The sequence below is a fragment of the Microplitis demolitor genome, chromosome 6 (assembly GCF_026212275.2).
Source record: "Microplitis demolitor isolate Queensland-Clemson2020A chromosome 6, iyMicDemo2.1a, whole genome shotgun sequence".
Classification (NCBI taxonomy): Eukaryota; Metazoa; Arthropoda; class Insecta; order Hymenoptera; family Braconidae; genus Microplitis; species Microplitis demolitor.
In genome coordinates, this window is record NC_068550.1 from 22,643,100 (window position 1) to 22,669,023 (window position 25,924).

Below are 25,924 nucleotides of genomic sequence, written 5' to 3' on the forward strand. Positions count from 1 at the left end.
AGAGTATTCACTTTTAGACAAAAAAGTACTTTATCGTTTTCCTTTCTGACTTACGGTCGTTAAGTTATCGCTGACTAAATTATTGAATATGAGCCACGTAGTGGCTAAAAGTAGTGGGGATACAGGCCTCAGGCGCTAGGTCACCCCGCCAGCCTTAGGTTCGCTTACTTGCGCTATCGGTGCCTGAGGCTCCTACCCCCTCTCTTTTTCAGCGCGGCTAATCCATCTACTTTGATTATTGATAATTTAACAACTATTCGTCGTATAAAAAAATGACAAAGGACTTTTTTGTTCAGAATTGAATTCTCTATCTGTTTATAAAACTTTTTTTCATCTCTGGCCCATGGGTTGGTGGAAAGTTCGTTGGTACCCTCCTGTTATCTTTCCCTGTAGATCTTGTGCTACTGGCAGTTTCCTATCCTCCTTATTTAGGTAACATTTTTTTAGACTAGTTATTCTTCTCTCTTGTAGATTCTGGTTTCCCAGATATACGTTGCTGCTGATGTAACGACTGTATGATATAAATACAGTCGTTATACCAGCAATTCTGTGTGTGAAAGCAGCACTTGCATTCGGCTTAACTTAAAGAGATAAAGAACCAGGTTTAATTATTGAAATAGAAATAAAAAAGATTTTTTATCCTTAAGTACAATCAAAAATAATTTTATTATACACCGATAAGTACAATTATACTTTAATTATTTACAGGTAAAAATAATATGGAAATATATTTTACATTTATTTTTTATAATAGAAAAATATTTCGTTATTCATTTAATATATCATTACTTATCAATTATAATTTTAAGTTACATTAACGATGACCTGTAAAATTGTAGTGTTGCACATTTTTACTTGGAAAATGCTTTACAGCAAGAAATACTCATTTATAGAGTGAACACAATAAATAAAGTTGAGTTATAACGCAGTATTTTTGAGCGAAAAAATTTCATTCTCACTACAAATGTATATCAATTTATAAAAAATAACATCTATATTGACAATTTAAGTTCTCCTAGCATTGTAAGTAATTTATAAACATTAAAAATGATTATAAAATAAGTATACGTATTCTGTACTAATCAAAAAATTTATGTATACTGATTAAATTATTTATTTATGGAACGTTGTACAGATTAAAAGAAAATTTTGAGAATTATTGATTAATGTTAACAATTCACAGTAAGTACTTCAGGTCTCGATGATACAATCGAGTAGAGGTATCGCTTTTGGCTACTTTAAGGCAAGTTTTGGACTCTTGAGTTTATAAAATATAATAGTCTGTACAATGCGCAACGATATTATTCATTTTTTCCGTGCAATGTAACTTTTTTATAATTTTTTACTCATCAAAATAAAGTATTAAATAGTCAAAAATGGAGCAGTGGCAACAAATAGTTCTACCATAGGCATACTATGCACGAAACGTTGGGCACGAATAAATTTCTATAATAAATAGATAATCAGTTAAAGATCAATAAAGTCATTAATATGAAGACTGAAAAATAATTTATCAAATTGGGCATTAGAGAATGAAAACAACAGATTAAAAAATAAGTCACAAAAATCATTCCTAGTAATTGAATCACGGTAATGATTACCATACTCATGGGAATAGTTTCCATAATCACATAGTAATGAATTCTATATCCACATTGGAACGGTTCCTAGGTTTGTAATCCTATATATATCATGGTAACCACTCCTGTAATATATGTGGAATATTAGCCTGACATTGTAATGATTACCGTAACATTTAGAAATCCCTCATGTTATGGGAATGATTACCGTAATATGATGATAACCAATACCATAATTTACAGTAACTTTTACCATAAAGCATGGGGATTGTTACTATAATACATGGTAACAGTTACCGTAGAAGTATGGAAGTGATTACTATAATTATACAGGAATTACCCATATAGATGAGAATGGTTAACATAATTTGTATGGGCGCCATTCCTATAATAGATATTTTAAAAAGCCAGTTACCATTCAATATGGGAACCATTTCCATAATATATTGTAATTATTACTGTAAATTCAATTTCATGTACTGGGTCTTACGCAACTACCTTAGCCAATTGCAACAGATTTGTTTAAGAGATCTTATGGGACTCTCGCTTTAGACTTTCGTAAAACTGACCATGACTCGCTTAAGACTCTAAATACAGATTTACATAAAACTTTATCGAAAATGCTACTTCCGTGTGCAATAGTTGAAAAATAATTCCCTCAGTAAAACTTACAATAAACAATTAAAATAGTAATTTTTATCATAACTTATTAGTTAGACTTTTTCAAAAAATATATGTTTATAATTTTCCAATTGAGAAATAATCTATTAAGTATAGTTCATATATTTGTAAATCCTCATAAAAAAAATTAATTGTATATTTTGGCGCCGTTAAAACATTTTGATTAAATACTTAATATTAGTCTTTTATAGAATATTTTTTTTTTCCGAACACTTTAAATTTTACGCTCGAAATCATTCATAGCTCGGGGTCGTATATTACACCTAAAAAATGTACATTTAAATAAATAATATAAATAAAAATAATACCTAATTATTAAAACAAAATATATTATATTTATGTTTTAAGTTGATTATTGTACGCTTGTTTCGCAATGCGTATCAACTGATCAGTCATCGCACGTCCTGTTTGTTTAACCAATGACGTAAAATGACCGTGATCGTTTTTCAATAAGACGTAAGGATGATCAAATTCAACCATGCGTCCTTTTTCCATAACCAAAACTTTATCACTGTCCATAATAGTATTAAGCCGATGTGCGACTGTCATTACAGTGCATTCAGCAAATTTAGTTCTAATCGTACGTTGAATAAGACCATCAGTATGTGGATCAACATTCGCCGTAGCTTCATCTAACATAAGAATTTTATTGTTACGTAAAATAGCACGTGCTAAACAAACTAATTGACGTTGACCAGCACTAAAATTAGTGCCACGATCAAAAACTCGTGAATCTAATCCATCGATCATCGCGAAGGGATCCTTCAACTCAACTTCTTCCAATGCAGACCATAATGCGTTATCTGTATATTCACCAAATGGATCTAAATTTTTACGGAGTGTTCCAGAAAATAGCACCGGATCTTGTGGTATTATCGATATATTACGACGCAAATCTTCAAGGTAAATAGAACCTGTGTCAATACCATCAATTTCAACTACACCTTCAACTCTAGCCAATCTAAAGAGCGCAGAAATAAGTGACGATTTACCAGCACCTGTTCTACCAACGACACCCACTTTTTCTTTAGCTCTGATGATGATATTCAAATCCTTAAGAACTGGCGGATCTTCTTCCGCATAACGCATGAAAACATGATGAAATTTAATGCATCCTTCAGTGGGCCAAGACGCTGGCGGATGGCTGACACTTTTCATTTCTTCTCTACCATTAACTCCTTTCTTCTTCTTTGGCTTCAATTTTTTCGTCGTTTGTTTGTCATCAAAGACGTTATCTTCTGGGGGCAATAGTGTATATTCAAGTACACGTTCAACTGACATCAATTGATTAGTAACTTCAGCACTTTGACGCATTCCCCATTGTATCATGCCGGTCATTGACATGACTGTCGTTATTGCCAAGCCGACTTCAGCACCAGATATGCCGGTGTCAATTAAGACAAAACTAAAAGTAACGATTGCCATAAATATAAAACAAAATACATCTAACGAAAACCCAAATGCTGTACTTGTTGAAATGAACATGTACCAGGAAGAACTGTGTGAATCTTGAAAATTATCAAACTCAGCTTTCAATATATTTTGGGCGCCATAAGCGCGTATTGTTGATAGACCATTGAGTGTTGCATTTAAATGAGTGAATACTGGAGATCTCATCATACCTTCAAGGCGCTTTACATTTTTACTTGTTTTCAAATAAACTTTTCTTATCCAATAAAATATAAATGCAATGATAATGAGTGGCACTAAAAATCTCGGGTCAATGATACATATTATCATTAATGACCCAACCATCATCATTGTAATTTGCCCGGCATCAAGTAACGCTTTCGGTAATAATTCATCGATCGCACCCATATCTTTTGAAAAGCGATTTAATATTCTACCACTTGGATTAGTGTCAAAAAAACGCATACTCGTTCTAATTAAGGCTTCAAATGAACGATCATGTAATTTTTGACTCGCTCTAACGCATGATATGTAAAATAACAAAGATCTTGTTATACCGATTACAAATACTGATAATACAAGACCTGTATAAATATAAATGTAAGAATAAGCCGGAGTTATATCATAATGATAATCAACTGTCGCATTTTTATTACTAATATTATTATTATGCTCAGAAAAATCATCAGCATAACGTTTTTCTTCTTCGTTAACAAGAATCGGTACAAAGTAATCATTAAGACTAGCAACAAATTGCGTTAATATAAATAATATACCAACAATTATTATAAAACATAAATTAGCCCCTGACGTAAAATATTTAACAAATATCGAGCCTTTGATAACACCGCGGGATGTACCTTCAATGTTACTCATAACAGGGTTTTCTTCATCATCATCTTCGGCCTCACTGTCACCGCCAGATGGATCTGGTGTGCGACTGCGATTGCTTGCACTCGACCATTGGCGTCGCATTGATGTTTTTTCTGCAGACAATGATAAGGAATCATCATTTTCGCTCATAGTATCAGATGCCAATAGAGTTCCGTACTCTGGACATGCTGCTAACAAATCAACGTAATTACCAAACATCCGAACGGTGCCGTGTTCCATTAGTAGAATACCGTCAACGCTCTTTATATATTGTAACTGATGAGTTGCTAATATACGCGTTTTACCAGCTAAGTAATACTGAATACACTCTTCGAATAAATGTTTGCCCACGTGGGTATCCACTGCACTCAATGGATCGTCAAGAATATAAATATCTACATGCCGATACACAGCACGGGCTAAATTTATTCGCGCTTTCTGTCCTCCTGACAGTGAGCTACCACGTTCACCAACAATCGTCTGATCACCTTGCGGAAATTGTTTGAAATCGCTCAGCAACGCACAAGCTTTAACGACTTTTTGATAACGTTGCCGATCATACGGTTGTCCAAAAATAATATTCTGACGTACAGATGAACCAAATACCCAGGCTTCTTGAGCTACGTAACTTAGCTCCCCTTTTAGTTCAACATTTCCTTGGATCAATGGTAATTCGCCCAGTATTGCTGATATCAATGAACTTTTGCCCGAACCTACTGACCCAATGATTGCATAAAGTTTACCACGTTCTAATTTGAAATTTAGGTCTTGCAATGTATTTTCTTGGCTACTTATTTTCCATTTAGTTGTTACATTTGTGAGCTTAACAGCCCATGAACTTATTTTACTATTATTGTAATGATGACTTGCTGTAAGTGATGCTATATTTTTAGCAACGTCTAGTGCAACGCTGGCTGGCCCATTGTTTTTCAATGATTTAGTATCATTGATATCTGAATCATAAGACAGATCATTGCTTTCATCATCAATGTAAGGTAAATCAGACTTTGTCGATGCTGATAATTTATTACTGATTTTAGTATTAACATTATCTACTGATAATCTTCCTAAGTAGACAGTACGATTTACATTTTCAACTTCATCGCGCATTAGAAAATATTGTAACCTACGTACAGCTACAACACATTCGGCTATTTCAGAAACACCTCGAACAAACATCGCTGACATTGTATGCGATAAGATATTAAACAATGACGAAAATACAAATGCTTTTTCAGCCGATAATTGTTGCCCGAAAAATAACATACCGACAAGTGTACAATAAATGGCAACACGAGTCGTAAATAAATTAAATGTCATAAAAATACCGCGAATCCAAGAATTTTTTTGTACAACTTTGAGTTCTAGTTTGCGCGCCAAAGCTATCATTGCACAAAATGGTTTTTCCCATGCGTACATTTTTATAACCTGTACACCGGATATTATTTCGTCCATTAAACGCACACGTTCGTCAGTTTTAATCGCCGTTTGTAAACGAAACTTTGATGATAATTTACCAGTATATGACTGGATTGGCACGACAATAAATACTGCGCCAATACCGAATATGCCAGCGTATCCAGCTTCTGTATATAGAAAATAACCGATTATTAGTGTTGTAAGTGGCGCTGACCACATGTGATGAAGGAAAATTGACACAAGATCAAATCGGTTTACATCATTCGCTACTAAATTAACTATTTTTCCTGGTGCTGTTTCGCCTAGTGCTGTTGTACTTAAGCGCAATGCCTTAAACATAAAATTTTTATTAATCTTTTTTATTTATCAAATTATCTAATTATTAGACTACAATTAAAGACCTCTGAAGTTGTTGGTCCTCTTGTCAGAATATTTTCTTTAAAATTCATCGTATTTTCTACGATCAAAATACGAGATTCTGGTGTACGAGGAGAGCAGCTTTAAAGAACTTGGACTGTAGTAAATTATACACCAAGAGAGGAAAGTAGAACATTCAAATCTACGTGTGTAATTTACTATTTCACCATATCTGCATCGAAAATTTAAATTTTCGTCTCTGATTACCGAACAAAGTGTATGCGTTGTTTTTATTTAGGACAGGTATTTAAACTTTCGATGCAGGTGTGGCGAAAAATATTTTTATACAATTGCTATTTACCTTACGATAAACAACTGAACACACGGCAATACGTATTTTACCACCAACATGAAATGCTCCGAAAATTGATTGATTTAATGTGATAGCATTGATTCCAGTAGCTAGACAAATACCACCAGCATACATCAATGCATCATTGTATTCAACATCTCCAGTTTCTCTAAAGTAACGTAAAAGTCTTCCTAAAAGTAGTGGGGTTCCTAGACTAAAGAAATTTTATTTATTATTTAAATCAAATCAAGTAATGGGTTAAAAAAAAAACTTTTTTTTCTTTAATTACCGAATAATAAATTCATTGAAGATGTGCAGTATTCCGTACAAAAAATACTCCATTGAAAAACAGCGAAAAATAGTCTTCAAAAAATTCGGACGGCGTTTGGATTTCCTTGCGTTTTCTAATTCTGAATTCCATTGTCTGAAAATTATAATTTAAATAATTTACTAATTATTTAAGAAATAGATTTTATTATAACTACAGAAAGTAAATTAATAATTGTACTGAAGCGATTTGAATCAACTCTTTCATTAATTTAAGAAATTTTTCTTATTTCATTCATTTGTGTAGAACATTATAAAGAGTATTTTGTAATATATGATTATAGAATACCCGTTATATTACTAGATTTATACAATGCTGTAAAACTCCCGGGTCGAAAAATTTCATCTGATTTTAGTCTAATTGAACTATTTGATCTGTTTTTGATCTTTTACAAAAATTTTAAGCTGTTTTCGACCTGTTGTTTCAAAAAACAATTGCGTTACAGGCAGACAAAACTGAATTAAATCGTGGACTTTTAAGATTTTTATTAATGGGCAATATTTATTAAAAAAATATTAAGCTGCAGAATTGATTATTTTTTGTTTATTATTTACTTAGAATCTTTTGTTTAAAAAATTTCGGCAGTTAATAAAAGTTTGACAACTTAATTTTTAGTTATCTTAAGTGCATATTTATAGCATTGAATAAGAGTGATAAAGTAACTTTTAAAATGTCAAGAAATTTTTGTTATTTACTGGATGAAATTTAAAATATTTTGGCATTAGAAAACATCAAAATTCAGATACCAAACGATTAAAATAAATTCATAAATCTAGATTATTATTATTATTATTTATATTAATAAAAAGTTCCGTTTTTGATCTAAAAGCGATTACAAACAGGCTACACGGAAAAAAACTTTTTAGTAAGTATTCCCATGTATTATGGGAATGGTTCCCATAATGGTATAGGAATTGTACCCACACTATTATAGGAATGGTTCCTATATATTATAGGAACCATCCGTATACCATTACGGGAACCATTCCTAGAATATTATAGGAATGGTTCCTATATATTATAGAAACCATCCGTATATCATTACGGGAACCATTCCTAGAATATTATAGGAATGGTTCCCGTAATGATATACGAATGGTTCCTATAATATATAATATAATATATAGGAACCATTCCTATAATAGTGTGGGTACAATTCCTATACCATTACGGGAACCATTCCTAGAATATTATAGGAATGGTTCCTATATATTATAGAAACCATCCGTATACCATTACGGGAACCATTCCTAGAATATTATAGGAATGGTTCCCGTAATGATATACGAATGGTTCCTATAATATATAATATAATATATAGGAACCATTCCTATAATAGTGTGGGTACAATTCCTATACCATTACGGGAACCATTCCTAGAATATTATAGGAATGGTTCCTATATATTATAGAAACCATCCGTATACCATTACGCTAACCATTCCTAGAATATTATAGGAATGGTTCCTAGAATATTATAGGAATAGTTCCCGTAATGGTATACGGATGGTTCCTATAATATACAATATAATATATAGGAACCACTCCTAGAATATTATAGGAATGGTTCCTAGAATATTATAGGAATGGTTCCTATAATTTATAGGAATGGTTCCCATAATATTATGGGAACGGTTCCCATAATATTATTGTAATGGTTCCAATTTTGGTATAGGAATGGTTCCTATAATGGTATAGAAATGATTCCTATAATATATAGGAACCATTCCTATAATACTATGGGTACGATTCCAATACCATTATGGGAACCATTCTCATAAAACATAGGAATGCTTCCCATAATTTTCTTTCCGTGTAGAAGTGATTTTCACACTTTTCTTCGAATTAATATTCTCATAATAGTATAGGAACCATTCCTATAATTTAGAATAATCATTCCCATATTTTTCTTTCCATGTAAAAATTATAGTAAGTAAAGTCTGTTTTCGTCCTTAAAAACAATTAAACTAAGGCCAATAATTATAATAAAAAAAAAGTCTGTTTTTAGTCTAAACCCGATTTAAAACAGACTGAATATCATACGAAAATAAGTTTGATTTCGGCCTGGATAAGGAATAGTACGGGCGAAAACAGATTAAATTCCTATATAAAATAAATACGATTTATAAACTTGAATTAAAGAAAAAACATTTGAATTTATTATTTATTTTAAAACAGATCTAATTTTGTTACAAAAGAGTACAAGACTATTACAAGATTATCTTGAGTACGTTATCTTGGACTAGTCTATGTATTATCTATCAAAAAATGGTGGCTAGTGCATTGACCATCAACTTGTGATGAAATATTTCTTTATAGTATAAATACAAATGTTTTTTAATTATACAGAAAAATCACTCGATCTTATCATAAAAGTCATTTATATTAGATAAGGAAATCTCAAAACAATAATTAAATAGCCTCAATGCAATACAAATTTAAAAAAATCAAGACAATATCATCAGTAAACAATATACTGATACTTACTTTTCTAATCGATCTCCAAGGACACTCGATCGATCGTTCTTGAGCGGATTAAACAGATCTTCTGGACTCAAAACTTTCGAATACCCAGTTCTAAAAAGCTTTACTGTCCATGTCCAAAGTAAAACTGAAAAAATGTTTGCTTTTTCACGTGGATTTGGATTAATCGTTGCTTTAGTAGCATCCATTGTAATTCTTCATTAATATTGGTGTAACATCAATATTACAGACATATATATATATATATATATATATAAATCAATTTCTTATTGTATTATAATTATCAAGGTAACTTTTGATTAAAGATCACAGTCGCAACTATATAACACAACAGCCGACACACCGTTTCATTAAGTTGATAAATTAAACTCATTCAAATATTTATCAATGACTTTCCGGAATGTATAACATATATCTAATTTACATTTTATTTTTTATCACAAATCATTATATCATTATCATTTATTTTCTTTATTTTTATCCACAGTTATAAGAATTTTCTGCTCCACGAATATTCGCATCTGTAATGAATAAAATTAATTTTATATTAGTAAACTAAATGCAATTGGATAACATATTAACTAAAAGCCATGAGAATTTTCATACAAGTGGATAATTTTCATAGGACTAGAAAAAATTTTTTTTCTACACGGGAAGAAAATTATGGGGATGGTTCTTATAATTTTGGAAATTTTTTTCTATACCAGTATACGAATTACGACCATAAATTATAGAAGCAGTTCTTATAATTATAGGAATTTTTCCCATAATTATAGAAATAGTTCCTATAATTATGAGAATGCTACCCATACCATTGTAGTAATGGTCCCTATAATTATAGGAATAGTTTCTATAATTTATAGGAAGACTTTCTATATCATGGGAATTATTCTCATAATATATAGGAAGTATTCCTATAAATTATAGGATTTATTCCCAGAAATTATAGGAAACATTTCTATAACATGATAGGAATGGTTCCCGTAACATTATGGGAATAGCTCTCATAATATTATAGGAATACTTCCAATATCATTAAGGGACTAGTTCCCATAATATTATGGAAATGGTTCCCGTAATGGCATTGGAATTTGTACCCATACTATTATAGGGATGGCTCCTATAACATTATGGGAATAGCTCTCATAATATTATAGGAATCTTCCTATACCATTAAGGGAATAGTCCCCATAATATTATGGAAATGGTTCCCGTAATGGCATTGGAATTCGTACCTATACTATTATAGGGATGGTTCCTATAACATTATGGGAATAGCTCTCATAATATTATAGGAATCTTCCTATACCATTAAGGGAATAGTCCCCATAATATTATGGAAATGGTTCCCGTAATGGCATTGGAATTCGTACCTATACTATTATAGGGATGGTTCCTATAACATTATGGGAATAGCTCTCATAATATTATAGGAATCTTCCTATACCATTAAGGGAATAGTCCCCATAATATTATGGAAATGGTTCCCGTAATGGCATTGGAATTTGTACCCATACTATTATAGGGATGGTTTCTATATATTATGGGAATCTTGCCTATAATATTATGGCTACAGTTCTTATACCATTATGGGAACTATTTCCATAATACATAGGACCACTTCCCATAATTTTCTTTCTGTGTAGTCCTCGGCTCAAAAAATTTTTAGCGCTAAGAAATTCTCTTTTTCTGACTACGAAATTAATAAAAAAAAATAAAAATTGTATAAAAGTTAAGAGATTTTACGAAAATTACTTAAAAAACATTATTTTCAAATTATCATCGTAGCTTTTTATTAAAAAATTATAAATATGACATATAATTATCTAATTATCTCATAAATTTTTTTATAGATAATTAAAGTGACATGGCAAGTTTACAATCATATATTTCTAGATAAATATATAAGATGTTAAGTCATGTTGAAGGTATTCTACAATTTATTTATTTCAATCATTTTTATTTGCAATAATTTAATGATTATAAAGCAATTTAATTACTGAGTTCGTAATACAAACAATGATTTAAATTAACGAAAAAATCTAATGATTTAACGCACAGTAAGGGAAATTGAAAATAATAAATATCAAGGATTTTAGTGTCACAACTATTCCAACAATAAGTATATAAATTTGTCTGTGTATAAATGTAGTAGTTTGTTTACGATAAACCGAGAGCCGAGTGATGACTCGAGTTGCAATGGAAAAAAAGTTATAATAATTTGCAAACTCATGTAATAATTTTATTGCATCGTCTATTGTGGACTTTAATATTGCCTCATATTACATTGAGTGTCATAAATTGAACCGCAACAATAAATTTTAAAATGCATTTGTCACGATAGAGTTGTTCTTAAAATAAATGTTTCTCTCAGCAGCCTCAGCTAATCGCCGCGGGTCAATTGAAGATAACAAAGACATTATGGTACTAACTAGACTTTCAATTACAACAGTAGTTATTTTTTTTCTCTTATCAATGTATGGAAAGATAAAAATTTTAGAATACTGAAAGTAGCTTTTAAAAATATCAAATTTTATAAAAATCTTAAGATGTATTTTCGATACACCTAATCAAAAGTTTCCAGAGAATCCACTGACATCGATTAAATCTATTGGATTCTACACGGATAAAAAATTATAGTAACTGTTCCTAGTACGTTTATGAAATATTATCCCATACCGTTATGGTAATGATTACTTGGAATTATGGGATATAGACCCATACTTTCTGGGAAGGTTTCCATAAATATGGTAACGATTCCTATCATTATGGTAACAGTTCCCATATCGCATGTGAAAGAATCATGGTAATAATTACCATACTCATAGGAATAGTTCCCATAAGCAAATAAAAACCAATCCTATAACCATATTGTAACGGTTCTTAAGCGTGTATGGTAATGATTACCATAATATTATGGTAATCATTACCATAATGTATGGGAATTATTACCATAGTATTATGGTAATGTTTACTATAATATTATGGGAATAGTTACCATATTATTATGGTAATAGTTACTATAATACTATGGGAATAGTTACCATAATATTATGGTAATGGTTACTATAATATTATGGTAATGATTGCCATAATGTATGGGAATTATTACCATAGTATTATGGTAATAGTTACTATAATATTATGGGAATAGTTACCATAATATTATGGTAATGGTTACTATAATATTATGGTAATGATTGCCATAATGTATGGGAATTATTACCATAGTATTATGGTAATGTTTACTATAATATTATGGGAATTATTACCATATTATTATGGTAATAGTTACTATAATATTATGGGAATAGTTACCATAATATTATGGTAATGGTTACTATAATATTATGGTAATGATTGCCATAATGTATGGGAATTATTACCATAGTATTATGGTAATAGTTACTATAATATTATGGGAATAGTTACCACAATATTATGGTAATGGTTACTATAATATTATGGTAATGATTGCCATAATGTATAGGAATTATTACCATATTATTATGGTAATAGTTACTATAATATTATGGGAATAGTTACCATAATATTATGGTAATGGTTACTATAATATTATGGTAATGGTTACTATAATATTATGGTAATGATTGCCATGATGTATGGAAATTATTACCATAGTATTATGGTAATGGTTACTATAATATTATGGGAATAGTTACCATAATATTATGGTAATGGTTACTATAATATTATGGTAATGATTGCCATGATGTATGGGAATTATAACCATAGTATTATGGTAATGGTTACCATAATATTACAGTAACCATTACCATAGGTACATAGTAACGATTACCATAATTCCATAGGAACTATTCCGATACCATATAGAAATTATACCCATAATTATAGTATGGTTACCATAATATATATGGGTGCCGTTTCTATAATCAACATTTCAAAAAAACCGGTTACCATGCAGTATAGGAACCATTCCCATAATATATTGTAACTGTTACTATAATTTTCTCTCCGTGTATGCGATTTTTGATCCATTTAAGTAAATTATATGGCAACTTTTGGATTGGGAGGGTCTCATTTCTATTGGATCCGAACAACGAAAAAATACCATACTTTCCAGGGGAACATATATTACATCGCAGAATACCGTAATTTACTGAAAATTCGCCGTAAATTGCCATAATTTACGGCTATATGCCGTATTTCGTGGTAATTCTTTTGAATACCCTAAATTACGGTATTTTGCGATAAAATACAGAATTGCTGCCGTTTACCGTTAATTGGCCGTTATATTATGAATTTTACCGCAGCTTTTCGGAAATTACCGCAATACACGGTAATTTAGTGTAAATTATGGTAATTACGGTATTTTATGGTTATTTACGGTGAACTACGGTAATTTACCGTGACTTGGATCTGCTAGGGATGCCACCTTTTCAAAAAATTTTTATACTTTCGGTCTTTGATAGGCTTAATTATCGGTAATTTGTCGGCCTGCTAGTTCTCAACCGTGTGCTCCCTACCAGAGCCATCTTTCACCGGAAATAAATTTTATAATTATATTAATTTTGACTTTTTTTCAACAACATATTTTCAACAGTATATAAACTTTAATAATAATAAAATTAAAAGATAAAACCATTGTAATAAATTTCATTTTATCTTGTCATGTCGCAGTGATAAATAGAACTCAAAAATATAATTATATAAACAAGGTTATTAGTTTATTAAATTATATTACAAATATACCAACTAGAAATTTTTTTTATATCTTTAATTTATTTAAATTATACTTTCATAACTGTCATTGTAAAAATTATATTACGAAATATAAATATGATATCCTAGTTTGCTCGAAATGATGTGATTGTCTACCCTAAGCCGAAGGCCAGCTGCTTTTTTCATCATATTTGCAAAGAACGTTTAAATTAAGCAATGTTTGGCTATCAGGGTAAAAGCGAGTTAATAAAAACGTGGCAAAAATTAGCGCATGCGTCATCTTTCCCACAGAGGCAGAAATTTAAACTTTCAGGTGCAGATTTACTGAAAAATTATACTTAAACCCCGGAGAAAAGTAGGGAATCCCAATCCGAGTGTTTGCCACCCTTGCCTTTGGCTCAAGTATGCGATTATACATGCGGGTTGTCCTACTTTTCTCCCTTGGTGCGTAATATACTAATTATCAATTTTTGATTAATCAACCTCGAATTGATAACAACTGTAACTAATTTTTTTTAATTTATCCAAGAGGAATTATAAATGCGCTGCTCGTTTTTTACATCAATGCTTAAATTTTTTTTTAATTATTTAATAAAAGTTAAGTCGATTATGACAGTTCAAGGTCACTGCATTGGAAAAATTTAAGAAAGGAGAACTGTCTCAGAATCGCTACGAAGTTAGTCTTTAATTGATATAAAATCAGTAGAAAAATAGTAGATTATCAATTATTTTTTAAAAAAGTAGGATAGATGTCGTATAATATCAGTGAAAAATTATATGGTATAAAAAAAATAATGTATAATAAAAGGCCCAGGCAGTCAATACAAGGCGGAAATTCAGTCGATAACTATAGGCCCTAAAAATTTCCGAAAACTGAAAATTTTTTGTTATATAAATCTTTTAAAAAAAAAATACTGGCTTAATTTTTCGGAAAATTTTATTATTTTTGGTTGAAATTTTTATACCCGACACGGAAAGAAAATTATAGGAAGTATTACTGTTTATAGTTCCCATAATGGTATAGGAATAGTACTCATACAATTATAAGAATGGTTCCTATATATTATAGAAACCATCCCTATACCATTATTGGAACCGTTCCTATAATATTATAGGAATGGTTCCCATAATGGTATAGAAACTGTTCCAATAATATTATGAGAATGGTTCCATAATGGTATAGGAATTTTACTTATATTATTATAGAAATGGTTCCTATATATTGAAAAAACTTGTCACTACTCTCATATTCCCTATATTTGATTATTGCGCTGCTATATACATAGATATAACGGGTGAACAACAATTAAAGCTCCAAAGGAAACTCAATGCTTGTGTCCGCTATATTTTTAAAATTTCGAAATATGAGCATGTTACATCATATTATAATAATCTACGATGGCTAACTTTGAAACTAAGGCGGGAGTTTTTTCTATGTTGTCTACTTTATAAAATATTGTATTTGAATAAAAAACAACTTCTTTCAAACAATTTTTGTGTACCAGAGTCTCGTTTTCGAAGAGGCGATATCCGTCGTGATTATTTAATATTACCAAACTGTCATAGCATGAAGTATGATAAATCATTTTTAATGGGCGCAATTAGAATATGGAATGAATTACCTAGTACTTGTACGCAAAAGCCTACATTTAATGAATTTAGGAAAGCGTGCTATGATTATTTCTTGAATAAGATGACTAATTAATTAACGATAAATGAAATGATTATATGATTATACATTAAAAAAAAAAAAATATTTATACATTTATAACATACATATACTTTAAAACAATTGAATTAATATCTTTCGTTTAACCACTATATATACTATTATATAAAATTATGTATTTTGAATGGCCGCAAGGAGTTACGACTCCATGGCCAATTAAGTAAATAAATAATAATAATAATATATTATAGGAACCATGCCTATACAATTATTGGGACCGTTCCTATAATATTATAGGAATGGTTCCCATAATAGTATATGGATGTTTCCTATAATATTATGGGAATGCTTTCCATAATGGTATAAGGATGGTTCCTATAATTTATAGGAACCATTTCTATAATAGTATGGGTACAATTCCTATGTATTATAGGAACCATTCCCATAATACATAGGAATACTTCCTATAATTTTCTTTAGTGTAGAAGTAATTTTCACATTTTTCTTTGAATTAATCATTTTATTATAGTATGGGGACCATTCTTATAAATTATAGAAACCATTCCTATAATATTATAGGAAGTATTTATATAATATTATGGGAATCGTTTCTATGATTTATAGGAATCGTTCCCATATATTAAGGGAATGAATTTCATAATATCATAGATAATATTCCTATAAATTATAGGAACCATTTCCATAATTTTTTTTACATGGAGAATGATTTCTTTTTTTTTTTTTAGAACGATCGACTGAGTAATTAAGACTTAAAATTGAAAAAAAATAGTGCTATCAATGTCTTCAAACAATTATTCGACAACAAAATAATGACTCGCGAAATGTCATGACATTGCAGCGTTAAAAGATAAGTATATAAATTATTACTACTCTTGTAAATTATATAGTTATATATTTCATTGTGCTTTTTGTATCGCTGTATACAAATATTATTTCAACATTTTTTTGATAAAAAATTTTGATTAATAAAAGCAAACAAAATATCATATATATATTTTATTAATTTATCTGTAAAATTTATTTTAAAATATTACGATAGCAGTATATTAATATTTAGTCTTTTGTACAATTTATAAAAAAAAAAAACTTTAATCTTACAATTAATACATGGTTTAGTAATAGTAAAAAAAAAAAAAATACTGAAATTTAATGTATTCAGTAAATATACATCTACACAGCATATTATGCAATAAAAAAAAGTCCTGAATAATTATATTAATTCTACAGATAAATTGATGAAATAAAAAAAAATAATCGTTTTTTTTACTTACATCAATTTTATATATTAATTGAACTAAAGTATAAATTTATAATCTCCTTTGATTGTTATTTATTAATTAACTTTATTAAATCATGATCGTAATTAAAAAAAAATCCACTTGTATTTTAAACGAAACAATAAAAAAAAAAAAACAACAATTAATTAAAAACTTTGGTAACAAAAATATTGTTTAAAACGAGAAAATGAAACAAAAAAAAAAGAAACACATTAGCACAGAGCAATGCCGTGGCGTGTACTGAATTAAATAAAACACAGCAGCAACATAAATGCCGGCATCTACTTGGATAAATTGCAAGTATAGTACAGTACAGTCTGATAAATAAGTAATTCAAATAAAGTGAGTATTTATAGTGATATATAGTATAATTAACAGCATTACTTAAGTAAAGACGTTAACTAAGATACGAAACATAAAAATTGATAATTTTTTAATCAGACTGTACATGTATTCTTATATGTACGCATATGCATTAATATAAGATCGTAAAGTTCTTTACTCTTTATTTTATATATAGACATATAGTAGGAATATTTTCTCGCCCAGGGACACTCACATTATTATTTACAGCCTTGTCGGTGATTTGTAATTATAACTGATGTGAATTAATCATTATTGTTTCGGAATTTTATTTTTTTTTTTTACTTTTGCTTATGTAATAGACTATTGAAGATTTTACCGATTTTAAAACATAAACGTCATGTATATTAAATGGATATTTATTGATTTTTCTAAAAATTCGGAATAGATCTTCACATGGTTTTTTATGGGAATCTACACCATGCAACAATTCACATGAGAACCTTGTTTATATACCTATGGGGAATGTTACAATAATTTCCCATGGAAAAGTCGACATACGAACTGATCCTATCAAAAAAATTGGCGGATTCTTAAATGGTTTTCTATAGAAATCCAACATAGATCCCGATATACTCATGGGTTCCTATGGGAATCTATTATAGATTCCTATATCGAGTTTTATTTTTATTTCTACACCATGTCAAAATCTACATGGGAATCTTGTATGGATTAGGAATTAAAACTAAAAGTCTCATGTTAGTGATACAAATACCATAAAAAGCGTATGTGTTTTCATAAAATTTACTAGAGTATAAACCTTTGTATTGTAATTTAGTGTTTTATTAAAATTATTTGTAATTTCTATAAAGATATACTTGAAGTTAATCAATAAATCGATAACTTATTACAAATAGATAGATAGATAATAAATTTTATTCGACCATGAGATCTTGATCTGTAACCGTTCAAAAACAAAATATCAACATTAGTTTTGCATATATAATTACAATCGAAATAAAAAAAAATTTTAATATACCACGTTTTTAAAATGAACTAAAAAGTATAAAATAATATTTCTCAAACTCATGAAGATTTAAAACGACATACAAATTCCGAACTTCTTACAGACAGTCCTGAAAATTTATAATTGTGAATTTTTAATAGTTTATTTATTTATTTATTTGGCTATGAAGTTAAGACTTCTTGCAGCCATCCAAGTACAATATAATGCAATACAATAGCATATTACAGTATAGTATAAAATGCTTATTACAATATAAATATATATATAGAATAACTTATTAAATTATTAAATTATATTTCAATATCATTCATTACAATATCTATTGGTATCATTCATTATGTCTCATTCAATATCGTTACAATGCTAATTAGTTAGTTACACTTAAAAAGTATTCAAAACATAGTTATGAAAATACTTGTAAGATTTAAAACGAAAAACCTGGGGCGCATGCAATATATAACTATAAGAAGTGTATAGAAGAGTTGTCAATGAGAAAACTTACAAATCAGTCCATATTATTTGCAATACATTAAAATTGTTAGTTGAACTATTAATGCATAAATTATCTGTTGCATGGAACCCACGTTTTTCGTTTTAAATCTTACAAGTATTTTCATAACTATTAAAAATTCACAATTATAAATTTTCAGGACTATCTGTTAAAGTTCGAAATTTGTATGTCGTTTTAAATCTTCATGAGATTGAGAAATATTATTTTATACTTTTTAATTCGTTTTAAAAACGTGGTATATTCAAAATTTTTTTTATTTCGATAATTATTTTCTGCTTTTTAGTATTGTGTGAGTGAAATTTTGAAATCGATTTTAAAGGCCTGAATAAGATAATCACGAAGAGATGCGACAAATTTCAGTTTCTTTTCACTTAATCAAATCTGAAATATAAAATCGCTATTTCTACCTACCAATATATCAAACTCATTTTTTATAAGATTTATACTTCAAAATATTAAAACAAATCAAAGCCAGATTCTTTTTAGTTAAAAATTTTGAATATATGACTCTATTCATGGTGCTGGAGGTCCTAGTCGTCACATTCTTTCAATCTCCTTCATTGTATTTTCATTACACGGTGTTTGTTTATCTGTCATTCAGTTGTGAGCTATATTAAAAAATATAACTCATCCAGAAATTAGTTTTAAATTAATTATAAAAAATTCGTACTGAACAGACAAGCAAACGTATATGAATTTTTTATTCGATTTTTTTTCATTTGTTTTTGTTTTTTTAATTTTTTTCTTCCTCTTTTAGTGCTTCTCCTTCTCATTTACAAAAAAAATTTTTTTTCATTTTCTTGCATTGTCATCTAATTTTGAGCTTTGTACATGGATTCCTATGGGTTCTCATGCAATCCCACATGAATTTTTGGGATAGGGTAATCTCTATCATATTTATGATGTCAATAATTATGACTTATATTTAACTCATTGAAAATTTAAAAATAGTATATTTTTTTAAAAAACGATTTATTATATAATTGAAATACTTAATATAAAAATAATATTCTATTCTAATAATTAAAAAAAAAAAACTTAATTTATTCCCAATAACCGGTTAAGCCGAATTAAATGTCAAGTATATTAACGTAAACTGTTTGACCTCATTTTTAGCTCAGCATTACTACAATTATTAGTTTCGCTAATTAACCAGTATTATATATTTTGTACTACAAATAATAAATTTAAATAACTATTAAGAAATAAAATGTTTTTATTGTTAATAATAAAACACTAAAACATTTTATTTTTATAGTAAAAAAAAAAAAAAATTTTATTAAAAATTGCTCATATTAAATTTATTACCGATAAAAATTTTACCATTTATTCAATTCACAATCACGCAAATCAAAAAATTATTTTATTTTTAATACTTAATAATTAATTTAAATTTAAAGTAACATGCAAATGGCAAAGCAAAATTTATTTTATGATCTTGTAGGATTACTGAATTAAAAAAAAAAAAATTACCGAGTGCAGTACATAAGTTGATAATAAATTCATCTTAATGCTCAGTGATAATAATAGTAAATTATAATTATTTAGAAATACAATTCGTTAAAAATTCATTACTACAATTTATATTTTTATTATTATTTATTTACTTAACTAATTTATTATTTAATGTATAAAAATGGATATTAATTTCAATTGCTTATATTAATTATATATTTACACTTCTTATTATGAAATCAAGGCCTCGTTTTTTGAATTTTCTATTGAATTATTTTTTTTTTTTATTTTTGTTTTTTTTTTTATTCATAAAAATATTAAAAAATTAATTTTAATTATCAAATACTTATTTAATAATACATTTTATAAATAACTAAAATTCTTTTTTCATCTCTCATTTTCTTTCTTTTTTTATTTCATATTTGTCAGTTACTTATTGTTATTAAAAAAAAAATATATAAATTAATTATTAATATGAATAACTAAATTAAATAATAAATTATTCATATACAAATTGTCTGTCTCTTGTTTTTTTCCGCTCACCTCAAATACAAAGCATCGGATACTCCCGATTTACTGACAATTACGATAAAAAAAAAAAAAAAAAGAATTTAACTTAAAAAAGAATTGTCTACAATTTAAACAGTGATAAAAAGAAATTACGATTCAATAATTACTACCTACCTAAAAAAAAAAGTACCAGGTTTGTGTAATTTTTTTTTGTAATGAAATGTTTTTTAGGTAAAAAAAATAAATTTAATTTTGTCGCGAGTTTGCAATCATAAGTTCAAGCTTTTCGAGTGCATATTCCAAATTGCGTGCAAGTCCAGCGCTACATCCATTTGATTGTATTGTTTCAAAACGGTACGTACGGAAATTCTTTTCTTGATCAATGTAAGTAACAGCAGCCATTAATGGACACATAATTATTTTTGAGTGATCCAAGAAATTGATCTAGAAAAAAAAAATTTTTTCAATTTTTGTTTAATAAAATTTAAAAAATAGGGGAATTAATTCAAATATTTTTATTACGGTTTATTTTCAAAAATACTGATCCCAAAATTTCAAAGACCTCAATCAATTTTCGAGTTTAAATTTCTATAACTATTTTTTTAAATTCCGCCCTAAATATCTCAATAATTATTAAATTTTTCAAAAAATTACAAGACACCTTTTTTGTAGAGAATTTTATTTTCTACAAAAAAGCATTCTTACAATTTTTCGAAAAACTCAATATTTTCGTAGATATTTTTAAAAAACCAATCACACTTTTTTATTAATAACTAAAATTTTTAATACAAAATTTTTGACATCTGATCAAAGTGACAGTTGAAAAAAATATAAATATATGAGATAACCCGAGACTAGACTTTAAATTCAACCTTTTTCATAATCACTATAAAATAATTATTTTATTAAAAAAAAATTTGTATTTAAATAAAAATTATCAAAATTTTCCCACTCAAAATAAAGTGCCAGTTTAAAAATTAATTAAAAAAATAACAAACCTGAACAGTTCCATTGTTCAACTGCATAACAACCGCAGTTTGTGTGCGGAACCATTGATGCATGTAGGGTACACGTGACATGGCGTCATTTTTAACAGCAACCGAGCCACCGGCTTTCATAAGATGCTCATTCATATATTGCAAAAAGAATGTCATTAACTTCATTTTTTTTTCTAACGATTCCGGATAATCTTTTACAGTATAATAAGTCTCAGTAAGATCACGACTGATGTAATGAATATTAAATTTGTTAGCTAACATAATAAGTCTTGTTCCATCATTGTACATGACACCGACTCCATCATCACACAGCTGATACCCAAATCCATACTTGTCTGAATAATCAACCCACTTGCTAACCCAAACCAGAGGTTGAGCCGAAGGATCAGTATTTTCCACAGCCAATGACGCGTCAGTACGACCTGGTTTAGCAGCCAAGACTGCAGTAACTTGTTCCTTCAATGTTATCAGCATGCGCTTGATATTGCGACCAGATTTCTGCGCATCTGTTTGGGATTCGGGTGTTTTAGTGCCAGCACGCGGTGCTGGACTTGTTGGTATGCGAAATACTGCTTTTTCATCCTCTTCATTTTGATTCATTTCAGACAGTGGCTTGCGATTATGTGACTCAAGAGTGTCAAGACGTGGCGCCATTGTTAAACACGACAATGGAAGACTTCGTGGCATGTATCCAGATGTGAAAAATGGATCCTTGAGTAACTTCATAACACTGGGTCTTTTGGTTGGGTTTCCCTGCAGTGTGTTCGTTATCATCGAAATAGCGGTGCTGCTGATATTTGATGGGGTTTTGTAATTAACAGTCTTAATACGGGCATAAGTTTCGCGTAGACTTGAGGTTTCAAACGGCGGTTTACCAACCAACAGTGTGTACATGATACAGCCGATACTCCAGACATCAACTTCATATGAATGACCGGCTTTTGTTAATATTTCAGGTGCTATATAATTTGGTGTACCGCATAGTGTTTTTTTACGCTCACCATCATGTGATAATTTAGTTGCCAATCCAAAATCACCAATTTTAACTTGCAATTCATCATTCAAAAATAAATTACCTAATTTTAAATCACGATGGATTATTTTATTTTTATGTAAATAATAAACTCCGTCTAATATTTGTTTCATAAAATAACGAGTTTCACATTCTGTTAGTGCTTTTCTACGTTTGTGCAATTCCATCATTGACTAAAAAAAATTAAAACAAAAAAAAAACCAAAAAAATTATAAAAAAAATAAAATCATAAAAATATAATAAATAAAATAAAACAAAAATTCTTACTCTTTTACGACATAATTCTAATATAATATAGACGTTATAACAATCATCAAAAAAACCATAAAAACCAACGATATTTTTGTGATTTAAACTTTTGTGAATTTGGATTTCCTGTGTCATTTTTTCACGATGATTACTTTTAGTCATCATTGACTTTGATACTATTTTACCAGCATACACATTTTGTGATTTAGATTCACGTATCTCGTAACATTTAGCAAAACCACCCTATAAATAAAATCATATATTTTTTTAAAATTAAATTATCAAGTTGATGTTAAAATTAAGGAAAGCATCAGTTGCCTACAATATTTTTTCATACATTATAAATTCTTACTTGTCAGTTACTAAAATTTATTTTTTACAGTTTTATTGCCTACTTAAGAATATTTCATGATGTTCAATTAACTACCATATCATTTTATACATATTATTGCAGACCAGGTAGGATAACTCTGAAAACTAGGAAAAATCTCTTATCTTGCTTATTATATAAAGCAATATATATGAATCAGAGTCAGTTTCGATAATGAATTAGTCTTTCTGCAGCCCATGCTACGTAAGGGAGATGTAAGGCAGAATTATTTACGTCTACCTACCAGTCATCTTTTATGATAAATCATTTATTGTATCTGCGATTCGTGTTTGAAATACACTACCTCCGAGCCTTACATCTCTCCCTACATTCATGGAAATTCCTAGTGCTGTATACAATTATTTTTTTGAACTAGAAAGCTCGAATTGAAATTCACTTGACGATTTAACTTATTTTTACGATTATATTCAGTGTTATCTTTAGTTTTACCTTTATTATAATAATTATCTTTGTTTTATATGATCAAATATTGTAATTATATATGCAAAACTAATGTTAATATTTTGTTTTTGAACGGTTACAGGAGATCAAGATCTCATGGTCGAATAAAATTTATTATCTATCATCGCTATAAAAATTAAATTTTGCAATGTAACTTAATATACATTTTTATAGATTTTTTAAATCGGTCGAGTGTTTTTACATTTTTAATATTATTTGGCAAGTCATACATCTTCTAAATAATTAATCGTTTTTTTCTTTCCTCAGTGATGCACGAAAAAAATCTACTTCTGTGGCATCTTCATTGATAATTTTAAAAATTCTGTATAATGGAGAGTTTTAAAAAACGTGTTACTAAAGGACTTTCCATTTAATCTCATAATTTCTAATAGAAAACTCAGAATTTTCCAGTTACTATTGTGAAGACTGTGGTCCTGATATCTTCCAGATCAGCTGTGGTTTTGTTCCAAGTGATGAATCTTGATTATTTTCCTCAAGTGCACAATTTTTTCAACAAATAAATCAGAAGCTGCATTAATTAGATTTTTAAGCTTGACAAAAATTTAAATAGTAATCAATTGAACATGAAATATTTTTAAGTAAGCAAAAATAATTAAAATTATAATCATAAATAAATAATTATATAATTTCAAAAAAAATATCAGAGGTTAATTTTTAAAAAATTCAAAAAAGTTGACAAATTAAAAATATTAGTTAATAAAATATATAAACTATGACATATATGTATATATATTACAAGGACATACTTTTCCAAAGAAGCGGCCCTTGAGGTAGCTTTTGCCCCCAGTCTCATCGTAAATAACATCAGGAATAATAGACTCTTTTTCATCTTTAGACATTTTGTTTTAAAATTACCGCACTGGATTTACAACACTTATAAAAAATATATAAATATATATTTGTTTATCTACTATTAAAACCTACAAACAATTATATTTAATCACAGGAGCTGATTGTCTGGCATTAAACTTTAGCCGACGAAAACTCAACACCACCGCTCAGGACAGCAAACAGCACTTCCTATATCTTTATATATTTTGGCAACGGACGGTTTTTAAAATTATATCAACCTATCAGATTCTCACTAACTCAAACGGTTGACGAACCGGAAATAAATTCAGTTAACTTTACTTTTTTTAATCATATTTACTTTTTAATTTAACTTTTTTAGTCTTAATTATTTATGTAAAATTATTTTAATTATTAATTATTTACAATTATCACTATCGCACGTATTTTTATTATTTTTGTGACAGTTTAAAAATGTGACATGCTAATTATTTGAATGGAGATGCGGCTTTATGCTGGCGTCTCTGTTATCGATGGATTAAACGCGGAACGGAATTTAACTGGCGGGTAAATTTATAATAGAAATGAAAGAAAAATTTTTTTTATTTTTTACTGCAATAAGTTATTTGATAGATTGTTTTTTTAAATTAAGACTGATAATTACAGCCAGTAACAAATATTACAATCTTGATAAATTTGAGGAAAAAAAAATAGAAGACAAAATTAAGAAAATAAACAAATGACGCAAAAATATTAATTATTAATTAAATAAATGTATTTAATGACAATTGAATACCGTACTAAGGTACACGATAATAATTATATGACAATAAATACGGTAGTAATTATAAAATTTACCGCAAAACAATCTTATTATTATAATTATCATTCTGACTTATAATCATTCTCACCAGTAAAAGTAATCGTTCATATAATTAACAGTAATAATTATAATTTTAGCTGAGGATATTTGTCATGCCGATGGTAATAATTACCGTTGTGGATTTTAAAAGTCACTGCAACTTTTTAATTATTTTGTAC

At 28.6% G+C, this 25,924-nt stretch overlaps 2 protein-coding genes across 3 annotated transcripts; both read right to left on the minus strand.

Annotated features, from left to right (window-relative positions):
- Positions 1-680: 680 nt before the first annotated feature.
- Positions 681-17,399, minus strand: LOC103575131 (ATP-binding cassette sub-family C member 4). 2 transcript variants are annotated; one of them, XM_014443840.2, is made up of 5 exons: positions 17,150-17,399; positions 9,488-10,005; positions 6,962-7,096; positions 6,682-6,886; positions 681-6,293 (listed from the first exon to the last, which is right to left on the minus strand). In XM_014443840.2, the coding sequence occupies exons 2-5, from the start codon at positions 9,670-9,672 to the stop codon at positions 2,598-2,600; spliced, it is 4,221 nt and encodes a 1,406-aa protein (XP_014299326.1). In that variant the 5' UTR covers positions 9,673-10,005; positions 17,150-17,399; the 3' UTR covers positions 681-2,597. The 2 variants fall into 2 exon arrangements, with proteins under 2 accessions (XP_014299326.1, XP_008553006.1); XM_008554784.2 differs by lacking the exons at positions 9,488-10,005; positions 17,150-17,399 and having other exon boundaries at positions 6,682-6,881; positions 6,962-7,064.
- Positions 17,400-20,481: 3,082 nt separating this feature from the next.
- LOC103575130 (serine/threonine-protein kinase polo) lies at positions 20,482-25,235 on the minus strand. The gene is made up of 4 exons (XM_008554783.3): positions 24,841-25,235; positions 23,260-23,484; positions 21,960-23,165; positions 20,482-21,405 (listed from the first exon to the last, which is right to left on the minus strand). The coding sequence occupies exons 1-4, from the start codon at positions 24,931-24,933 to the stop codon at positions 21,208-21,210; spliced, it is 1,722 nt and encodes a 573-aa protein (XP_008553005.1). The 5' UTR covers positions 24,934-25,235; the 3' UTR covers positions 20,482-21,207.
- Between the last annotated feature and the right edge of the window lie 689 nt (positions 25,236-25,924).